We start from the raw sequence: 11,306 nt of genomic DNA on the forward strand, positions 1-11,306 counted from the left end.
TGAGGTAGAAGCAGAGATGGACTCAATTTATTAATTCTCCTCTTTCTTTCCTTTTTAAAAACTGATCAGTATTAAAGAGGAATATGGACATTTATGTCATTATATGCTTTTTATGAAATTTTGATTTGGTTTAAGATTAGTCTGATTGATATGTAGTTAGTTCAGTCACTGATGTTAAGTTGCCCCACTTAATCTACCAGAATAGACTAAGTAATAGCAGGGTATAGGACAAGTAATTTTAGAAATGTAAATGCTAGTTTGCTACACATCACCCTTGATCTTCTTATGGCCAGGTGGCTGTTACCATTTTGTCATCTCGTGGACTCTCAAAGTCATTTATATCTTTTGTTTAATCAGTGCTCTTTTAAGACTACTGCTATTTGTACATAACAGAAACACAGTTGAAACTTAGAAAAAGAGGGAAATTACCAGGTTAGGTAACTGCACTGTCATCAGTGAAGGTGGAAGGAAGTCTTAGTTGAAGTCAGACATTCACTACTGTTACAGTGTTTTTCTTCTCTCTTCTGTGTTTTACAGGGTTTTGGTTTCATTCTCTCACATCAGCTCCTTCTATCACATGGCAGCTGATCTTTCAAGCTCTACTCTCCAGCTTGGCCACTCAGCAGATCCTGAACCTCACTCTCTGGAAGGTTCCAACGTCAGGACCTGGGCCCACAGGCCTCCTATGTATGGCTAGGGCCACAGGAGCCTTTAAAACTACCTAGCAGATTCAAACTGCCCCATCCATCAAGCTCAAGATCCATCTGATTAAAAACAGCAAAGAACTTTTCAAATTATAGTCAACAGGAAAGTAGGACCTACCATACTTTGGAGATCAGCTAAAAACTTGAAATTAGTTGACAGTTATGATTAGGTGCTTGAAAAGCTCGGCTTTAAGAAATTCAATATGGTAAAACTGCCTTCTTATAATTGTGTTTTGAAAGACCTGTGACATTGACCTGTGTTAATTTTGTCAGAAAATTGTCACTAAAACCTGATTTATTTCTTGGCCAGGAATTACTATAGTTTTAAGTATGATTTTTGCTAAATACAGTGTAAGTTTTCAAAATATTATTTTCAAGGTAAAGCTGCTCTAGTGCACTTTATGTATGCTGATAACTGAAATTTATTATCAGCTTTTCATTCACTGTAACAATCCTTAGAACCAGATGAGATTGCTGAAGGAGGAAGCAGTAGAAAGAGGCAGAGTGATACTGCATAAGGGGGTTGGGAAAAGTGGTCATTTACTTTAATACTTTACTCAAGTCAAGTAACAAGAGAACTGAGGATTGATCACTAGATTTGGCAAAGTTGATTTAACAACAGTAATTTTGGTGGAGTACTAGTGAGGGAAGTCTGGTGGATCTAAGAGGACAGGGGTAAGGAAATAGACAATGGCTTTAGACTGCTCTTTTGAGGACTTGTTAATGAGGGGAAGAGAAACAGTGCCACTAGAGAGGGATATGGAGCATAAAGACTTTTTAAAAATGAGCCAAAAAAGATTTAGGCATTTGCCTGTAAGGGAGCTGCATTTGTTTTATGTGGCCTTGGGCCTTCAAATTTATTTTGTTCAAAATTTATTTTTTTCTGAATCTTTACTACCTTCCATGATCCTAGCTTGTTACTTAGAATAGTGATGCTTCCAGCTTCAAATGTTGGGATCTTTCAAGCACATGTCTTCACACTGCTGTTCAAATGAAATCCAGTATCCTGATTTGACCCCAGCTGATGTCTCCCTCCTGCAGTGTGATACCCTAGCCACACCACCACCATCTTTTGTTTTCCCCACTCTTCCTGCATCAGGACCTTGGCAGACACTAGAACTTAGAACCCAGCATTTAGCAGAATCTCAATCCCTTAGCATTGCCAGTCAGTGACGGCAAAGAAGCCTAGAGAAAGTAGAAAAGAGCAGCACAATATCTTTTTTGGAGGTAGAGGAACACCTGGAGCTGCTTTTTACTACAGAAACAGCCTGCCAAGCATGGAACCCTACACAAGACCCCTAACAAGAAGAATGAGGTGTGAGGACCCCCATGGTCAACCAAACTAACACCAGCTGGCTCTACCCCTGGACTTTCCAGTGAAATGATCCATGAAAGTCCTTATGATTAAACTAGCTGAGCTTTTCTGGTTATTTCAAACTTGTAAGAAAGAGTTCTGAATGATGTGTTTATCAGGTCTCAGATTAAATGTCATTTTATCAAAAACTTTATGTATCCTGCCACTATGAAGGAGTCCCTCCCCTTTTTTGGTACCAGGGATTAACTCAAGGGCACTGGACCAATAAGCCACATCCCCAACCCTGTTTCATTATTTATAGACGGGGTCTCACTGAGTTGCTTAGCACCTTGCTTTTGCTAAGGCACTAGGATACAGGCATGCATCACAGCCCCCAGTTTCTCCCCTTTTTTAAAAAAGTTTTTTTTCTTAACACCTGTTTTTGTTTGGCCTTCACATTACTTGGTAGAATTTGTAGTATTTATTTGAATATACATTTATTTAATGTTTTCTGCCCTGCTAGATTACAACCTTTATGAGTCTTAGGACCTTGTTTGCTGTGTTCATTACCCTGGTATCTAGCATGTTTATTGAATGAATTAGTGATAACATTAAACAATTACTGAGTAATAATTGAATTACTATTTAATTCTTAAATTTGAAGCAGGCACTTTACTTTTCAGATGAGGAAATTGACGCTTTAATGATTCACTTTTCTTTCCCATTTCCCACCCAGGTCTTCCTGATAATCTCCAATTTAATCTCAGATATACCTTAATGCTCTGCCATTACTCCAATTCTCATCCTGATCATCCTCACAGCATTTGGCATTCCTACCTCCTTGTGTTGAACCGACAACAGTACATAAGGTTGCATAAGCTCATTTCCTCTTTTGTTCATGCTGTATCCTTATTCTGGAGTATAATTCCCACTTGTCTTTCAGGAGTTGGACAAGCTCAAATGTCATCTCCAGAATACTTTGTTATCCTACTTTCAGTAGCAATGTTTCTCATGACACTTTTCTGTCCACCTTTTATTCAGTTTTCTTTTCCTCCCTGCTAGACTAAGAGTTTTCTGAGGAAAGAAAAATCTGTATCTGATCTGTGTAATTGGTCCACAGCACCTGGTACCTAAGATAGTCATGCTACTGGAAAGACCGAGAGGATAGGGATTAGAGTATTCAGGAATATTGTAAATTCTCTGCCACTTCCCAATAATTACTATTCAGAATTCACAGATTTTAAAAATCCCTAAGGCAGTTCACCTCATTCACAATTTAAATTGCTTTAATTTCATCAAATTCTGTTAAGATTGTCTTAGTTTGTTGTAATTGGGGTAATTTTAATTGTAGAGTTAAAAAGTCTGAACAGCCAAAGGCACAAAGGAAGGGGATAGAAATACTGAAAACAGCAAAGAGAAAGCAGCTGTGACCCAGCAGAAGTAATTCATTTTACTGACCCAGAACTCACAAAGGTAGGGAAGTTGGAGATGGGGAGGGCGGGCAGCCCTTAAGCAGGTGGGTGCCTGGCTATAGTGGCTGTGAGGTTGATGAAAAACAACTAAAGTTCCTACTGTGGAACCAAAGCAGAATTTCATAGGAACAATGGTTGGAGGAGAGGTGGCTATGAAGGCCCTGATGTCACATATGTCAACTGATATCAATTGATGGTCATAAACTTACTGTACAAAGAGAACATGCACTAACAGGTACAATAAACGCCATGTTGAATGGTCTGTTTCTAATCAATAAAAAACAAAGCAGACAGATGTCATTTGGCTATTCTTCCACTCATTCTGGAAACCCTGGATATCTTAAAAAAGAGATTTGTGGTTTGTATTAAAAGTCGAATACAGCGGGTCTATTTATTTTCAATGACTATCTTGGCAGAATTTTATCACTGAAGATAATTCCACTACAAAAACCCTGTCAGTGAGTAGAAGACAGACTAAAGAATTAAGGATAAAAGAAACTGTAAAAGAACACTTATTTCTTGAAAAGTTTCAACCAAATTGTTTTTGGCTACCTACTTTGGAGATATTGAAGTAGGCATCAATCTCATTCTAGATGGAACCCATATGGTCATTGTGTTTCAGTTGTAAGGGTTAAATGAGATAATGCTTGGTTAAAGTTGTTCCCTAAGTATTTCGCACAGCTAAGCACATAAAATCATAATTATGATGACAAGCTTGGTTTTAGAGTGTTCTCTTTTTAGTTTCACAAAAACCAAGTTTGGAATTTGTGTTTGATTGAACACAATAGATTGGCTGTTTGGCTCTTTATTAAAGAATAACAAGAGTTTAAAATTTTTTCAACGTGGCCTAACAGTTTAATCACTTTTTCTCCCCCCACTCACACTTGCCCTTCACATGCACATGCATGCACACACACACAACTTATCTCTGAAACATTACCTGAGTCAATGAGCATGGGCATAACCATTCCAGTTTTAGACACTGAAAAGACACGGGCAATGTCGCGTACTGTAACTCACACGTTCTAAAGGAAAAATTTCAACTGAAAACCTATAAGCAATTGCGGCAGTTAGGAAAGACACTAAAGAACTGAGAAAGATGTTGTAATGGTAACCACTTCTATTTGAGAAAACAGTTCAGTTACTACTTAAAACCATACCTTCTTAGCAAAGTCAAAGGAAAACAAGGGCTAAGCCTTGATTCTTAGTATAGCCAATAACAAACTCACTGCATATTCTTGAACTTTATGCTTTTGGTAGAAAACTGAATTTTTAAAAATATTTTTTAGTTGTAGATGGACACAATATCTTTTTTATGTGATGCTCAGGATTGAACCCAGTGCCTCACACTTGCTAGGCAAGTGCTCCACCACTGAGCCACATCCCTAGCCCCGAAAAGACTGAAATCTTTAAAGGAAAAATTTCATGTTGGAACCAACAAAGAATAGAATTGGGCAAACCAGCTAAACCACTTTATTTTAAAACTAGTGAGAAAATAACATGAATTAACAGGAGAGCCCTTGTAAGATAAGAGATCACACCATATGAAAAAATTGGCTTCTGAAGGTCCTTAATGTGGTTCCCACCCTTTGGATCTAAATAGTAAATCATCCCCCCTTTCATGCCCCACAAACAGGAAGATAATCATGGCTATTCTCCAAAAGGTTAGTAACTCAAGTCCATCTAGTCTGAATGAATATATAAGCTAAGGGTTTGGAGTAAGCTACAGCAAGGAACCACTAAGATCTAGTCATCTGAAATTGTGGACTCACTGTAACAGGGACACCAATTTGGCAGAATCAGATTTTAAATGACTATTTTGTATGCACAAGATAAAACTCACTTTACTGAGACTACCTGCACATTTTTAGCACTTTTATCATTTGGGGATTTCAATTTTCTACTGTCAGACTAAAAATAACTAGGCTTTCTACACATTTTTATCTAGTTCATAAACTTCAAAATGAGAATCAAACAATGCATTAAGATAATTTTCCAGTTTTAACTAAGTTATTTTTTCTGGCTAATAACCAGTATTTATTGTTTCTAATCCACCAAGCACTATCCTAGGTCTTAACTTTCATAACCCTATAGACTAGTGTCTCCCATTAAAAACCACCACCAGCCGCCCCCCCCCCCCACTTGATTCAAGTAATTCATCTAAGGTTGCAGAGCTACTGGTACAATCAGAATTTAAGTACTTTGTACATTGGTCTTAATCACTGTGTTATAATGCCTCTCAAATCATACACTAGTCCCCAGCACAGGATGTGTAAGAGGTTCTTTTTTTGTCCCTTTCTCAGTTTTTCAGATCTTAAAGATATTGGCTCCTGCCTTCAAAATGTCCTAGCCTCCATTTTAAAGCATATAAATCCTCACCATAACACTATTCTTTAGCACCCAAACCAAGGCAGGTCATGTCTTCCAACACAATTCCTTCAACTCGCTGAAGCTCATACCATTCCAAAAAGCCTCTGCTGTCTCATTGTCATAGGTCATTTTTCTAACTGCATACTCTAGTCTACAGCCCAAACTCATGCTAAATTTCATAATCTCAGTATTTTTATTCTTCACCTTTGTATAAACTTTATATGAGATGAAACCCTATTCCCATGCCTCCATTGACTTTCACATTCAGACTGATTGTACATATATATTTAACAGTTGTACACATAATGCTAAGAGCACTTTTCTTCATATTTTACAGAGGCGTGAAACATACAGACTTTCTATTAATATCCATACCCATAGTATATCCAAATCTAACTCCTAAATAGATGCATTACAATTTGTTTAGAATTTAAAGGCTTAATGGCAAAAATCAGGGGAGGAAAGAGTATGTAAGTTTATTTTACATAACTGGCTGAAAAATAAATTTGAGAGATAGTAAATATAATTTAATATGGTCTCATACGCCCTGAAGGAGGCGGTGCTCGATTTGGAGGGGTAATGGCTATGTCCAAATAATCGCCTATCTGGAACTTCTGCGACTGCAAGGTCATGGAATCGTCAGTCCCCTTTCTGCCAGACATGGTGCTGCCAATCTCTTTAACTCTGCAGGAAAAGAAATCAACTATTACTGGACCATAAATCAATTGAGTATGTGTTACAAAACTGAACATGGGATTGAATTTGCTCTACCTTGTAACAGTTCAAAAATTAAAGTACTAATAATGTAGCTAAACCAGATATTAAGATAACATAAATACTCTCCCTCCCACAATACTGAAAGAAATTCATTAAAGGAATTATCCCTATCTGTAAAAACATGCCAAAACCGGGGCTGGGTTATGGCTTAGTGGTAGAATGCTTGCCTAGCATGTGTGAGGCACTGGGTTCAATCCTCAGCACCACATAAAAATAAATAAATAAAATAAAAGTCTATCAATAACAAAAATAGAATTAAAAGTGAGGAATTACTTACCGATAGCCAGGTCTTTTTAGATCCATAAAAACAATTGCAAAATTGAAGTGTGTTCCCTTCTTTCTAGCTTCTGGGTAGACTTCTTTTACTAAACTAGTTAGTTCTTTCAAAGTTGCATCCATCCTGAATTTTTTTAAAAATGACAATTACATATGATTAGTCATCAATAACGGAACAAGGATAATGACAATGAGTTATCACATGTGTATTTCAGACAAGGCCAAACTATTGCAGCCATGCAGGGAGAAGCTGTGCATGACTGCCTTTCCTAACTTGATATGTGCCCATTGTTTAAAGAAGAGAAAAAGCCATTTGCAAATATGCAATAAATTATATTCCAAATCTCAATCAAGAAAAAACGAGTAATATTAACATCATTGTGAGGCATTTTTCATGCATATACATATTATAGTGTTAGAGGAAAAAAATTCCTAAGATATCAAGCATGTTTTAATGCTGAGATAAAACAAAAATATAATTCACGCTATAAACATTATGCTTTTTTTGAGGGGAGGGGGCACCAGGGATTGAACTCAGGTGCACTTTCCCACATCACAGCCCTATTTTGTATTTTATTTAGAGACAGGATTTCATAGATGCTTAGCACCTAGCTTTTGGCTGAGGCTGGCTTTGAATTCAGGAGCGGTTGAGATTACAGGCGTTGAGCCACCATGCTGGGCTAACATTATGCTTTTAATAAAAATTAATTTTACTTTGCCAGAAGAAAATAAAGTCCAATTGAAGCAGTAGGCAAAACTTCAGATAAAAATTCACAGTTATCCTTCCTCTTATATAATTTTGTAGCCTATTTTAATTTGTCATAGTCTATTCTGTAATCATAATTAACTCTGGTCATTTTAACTTTGTCCCCAGTGAACTCCAAAGTTGGCATAAACTCTGAGGTCAGACCCTGTTCTTAGGAGTGACTTTTCTTTAAACCTGATATTTGGATGTTATTCTGTATCAATGACTTGAACACCCAGCGTATTAATCATATATACCAGAAATCATGCTTTTTCCTTCTAAAACATTGTCTATACTATCACAGTACTTACAATCAACTCGGGGAATATGGTTCACATCTTTTATAACTTCTGACAACATGAACAGCTTTCCACCTTCCGTGGCCTATCTTCTCAGAGGAACAAGTGAAGTGCCATGTATTACTCTCTAACTAGTAGTCTAAAGTTTGAGGACAAAGAGAATGCCAAAGTGCTCCCTTGGAGCTTACGTCTGCTGGGTGACTGTGAGGCTCAGTATTATGTGTCAACTTGGCAAAGCTATAGCCCCCCAATTACTCAACCAAATTCCAATTTAGGTGTTGCTGTGAAATATTTTGTAGGTGTGATTAAAGGCTAAACTAGTTGGCTTCAAATTAGGGAGACTAACCTATATAACCTGGGTAGACCTGATTCAATCAGTAGAAAGAACTTTAGAATAGACTTAAGAAATTCTGGCTATGGAAACCAATGCCAGCTCATGTTCATACTCAAGGATTCAGCCTTTCTTTCTGGAGAGGGCCCGCCCTACAAATTAATGCCCCAGGGGTCTAGCCAGCCCCCACAGTCAATTAAGCCAATTCTCTGAAATAATCCTCTTAACCTCTCCTACTGGTTCTGTTTTTCTGGTTTAACTATGGCTTACAGAAAAGTGTCAGTAATTCTCTTCCAATAACCTGTTTAATGAGCACCTAGCACAGGAAATATACTACTTCTGTAGTGTTTGGCTAGTTCTTTAAACTCTACACAGCACTGCCTCTGTTGGGATCCTCTTCTACCAATTTCTCCTTTCCTGGTCTTGGGACTGCCTACTTTATGGTCAGCCCTTCTTATCTGTGGGTTCCACATCCACAATTCAACCAGTTACAAACTGAAAATATTCAGAAAAATATTTTGGTCCTATACTGAACACAGACTTACTTTTTCATCGTTAGTCTTTGAACAACCGTTTATAACAACTATTTACATAGCATTTAAACTTCACTATGTATTATAAAATCTAAAGATCGCTTAAAGTATGCCAAAGAATGTGTGGAGATTTTATGCAAGTACTATGCTATTTTATATGATACAGAGGAATGACATGCTCCTCTAATAAACTGAACTCATTATAAGGAAAGAAAGTATTTTCTTTATAACATCAACACAGTACCTAGAAATTTAGAAACCTTATTTACTGGAAAAAAATTCATCTTGGAAAAAAAGTTTTCCATAAAGCCATTATTGAGTAATTCTTCTCTGTTAAGTTATATCAACCTTCCTGGAACTTTTACCCTTAAATGACACTGATGTAAAAGAATCATAATACTACATAAATTTAACAAGCTCTTCCAAAAATGCTCTCCTAAGTATAAACCTAAAAGAATAGAAAATAGGGATGCAAGCACATAGTTATACACCAATGTTTATGAGCAGCATCATTTACAACTGCAAAAAAAAGACTGAACATTCAGCAAATGAGTAGATAATATGGGGTACACGTATCAATAGAATACTATTAAGCCTTGAAAAGGAAATTCTAATGGGTGAAACTTAAAAACAATGTAAGGGAAATAAGCCAGTCACAAAATGACAAACATTGTAATAACTCCATTTATAAAGTATCTAAAATAGCCAAATTCACACAGATGGAAAGTTGATTAAAGTGCTGGGGGAGAGGTAACAGAAAGTTAATGCTTAATAAATACACTTTCTGTTGGAAGGAAAACCTTTTTGCAGTGGTAGATGCACAAAAATGTAAATGCTACCAACTGTTCAGATCATGCACCAATTACGGGCTTACAGTAAAGTCCTACTCTGGACTAGGGCACAGGAGAGGTATAATGATATAAAACATCTGGGTGCCAGTTTTCACTAAACACTCCAAAAAGCTTTTCCACTAAACTCCAGGTCAGATATCACTAGGTTTTCGGTGGTGATACATTTCTAGTGTTATTAAATGTAAACGATTTTTGAGCATAACAAATATCGCTCAACATCATCACCTTACCATGCAACACCATTTATTCAAGGGAATCCCTCGAGGGTGCTACTGCATTTTAATGATCTAAACATCATTTTTTGTACCAGGCAGCCATAATGCTGATAGCAATATTCTGTCAATTTTCAGCTACCTCAAACTTTCAATATTAATCATATAAACTACAAGATGCACAAATCCCCTTTTACCTTACAGTCAAAACCTCTGAGAGTCACCCTAAAGGCCCCATGTGGAAATGAGAAATTAGATGAAGGAAAATCCTCTGTTCCCTAGCAAAGGCTGAACCTTACGGGTTGGAGACAGAGGTTCCTTGACCCCACCCCCGCAGAGCTCACCAAGTATAGATCTGCAGCTCGCTGGAGGGTACGTTTCCGCGGGAGAATTCATCCATGCGGTGGTGGCGGCCGTTATTGGTGGTGAAGACTCGCAACAGCAGCGGGCATGTCTCGAGGAGAAAGGGAAAAGAAGGGCAAAAGTTAAAACAGCAGCAGTGAATCCGGAGCTAGGAGGCGTTGCGGCCTCTCGGCTGCCCCTGGAGCAAAAACACCGCCTTCTTCCGCACACAGGCCGCATCTTTATGCCTCGCCGGGCCCACCTCACTTCTTCCCTTACCCCACAGAACTAGGGTCCTCACCTTCTCGCGGTCAATTGGCTTCTCTGGCTCTTTCTTAATTTCCTCCTGGGTTACGCGCGATTCCACCGCCATCTTCCTTCTTCGGCCCGCGAGACGCTCGCCCTGACCTCCGACCCCCGCAGCGAGCATGAGCACGAAGTCTCTCGCGAGGAAAGCGCGAGGCTTTATACAGCGCCAGGACTGGGGCGGGGCGTCTCCAGACGCAGGCGCACTTCATTGTGCGGCTCAGGAACCTGAGACGGGCGCGTCGGCGCATGGAGCCTAGGGAAAGGAGAGAGCGGACTGGGACAAGGCGGAGCCTCTGGGGGAAGTGCTTCTGATTGTGTCTCTGCGGTTAGTTGGCGAGCTGTTTTTTACTTTGAACGCTCACCAATGGACTAAGGTGAAAGTGGTGTTTTCATGCACAATGATGAATACCTTAACGAACCCAAAACACTTAAGAACATTACAAGCATTAACAGCAACAGCTTAGCAAAAAGTCGATCTTTCTGAAATGAATGACAGATTCAAACGGACCTCTGGGCTATGAACAGAGCGCTGCAGAGAGTGGGGAGAATATGATTTTCAGTAAGTGGTGATGAAAGTCTGTACTGGGAAAGAAAATGAACTGGACTGTCCCCATGTAGCACACACGAAATTCAAGTGAGTACTGGAATATATATATTTTTTAATGACAGCGGAATGCATTACAATTCTTATTATACATATAAAGCACGATTTTTCATATCTCTGGCTGTATACACATTATATTCAAACCAATTCGTGTCTTCATACCTGTACTTTGGATAATGATCACCAC

The 11,306-nt window shown here is 38.4% G+C and overlaps 2 protein-coding genes across 2 annotated transcripts in view; one reads left to right on the forward strand and one right to left on the reverse strand.

Annotated features, from left to right (window-relative positions):
• SKA3 (spindle and kinetochore associated complex subunit 3) overlaps nucleotides 1–5,242 on the forward strand; it is a 23,671-nt gene extending 18,429 nt beyond the window's left edge. The window contains exon 9 of the mRNA XM_081298550.1: nucleotides 538–5,242. The gene's annotated coding sequence lies outside the window, so the exon portion shown is untranslated. The remainder of the gene's footprint in view (nucleotides 1–537) is intronic.
• SAP18 (Sin3A associated protein 18) lies at nucleotides 4,963–10,659 on the reverse strand. Its single transcript, XM_081298563.1, has 4 exons — nucleotides 10,508–10,659; nucleotides 10,209–10,318; nucleotides 6,895–7,017; nucleotides 4,963–6,524 (listed from the first exon to the last, which is right to left on the reverse strand). Exons 1-4 carry the CDS (start codon nucleotides 10,634–10,636, stop codon nucleotides 6,368–6,370), a joined length of 519 nt encoding a protein of 172 aa, XP_081154689.1. The 5' UTR covers nucleotides 10,637–10,659; the 3' UTR covers nucleotides 4,963–6,367.
• Nucleotides 10,660–11,306: the final 647 nt, after the last annotated feature.

This window comes from Spermophilus citellus (genome assembly GCF_964194105.1).
Source record: "Spermophilus citellus genome assembly, chromosome: 1".
Taxonomy (NCBI): Eukaryota; Metazoa; Chordata; class Mammalia; order Rodentia; family Sciuridae; genus Spermophilus; species Spermophilus citellus.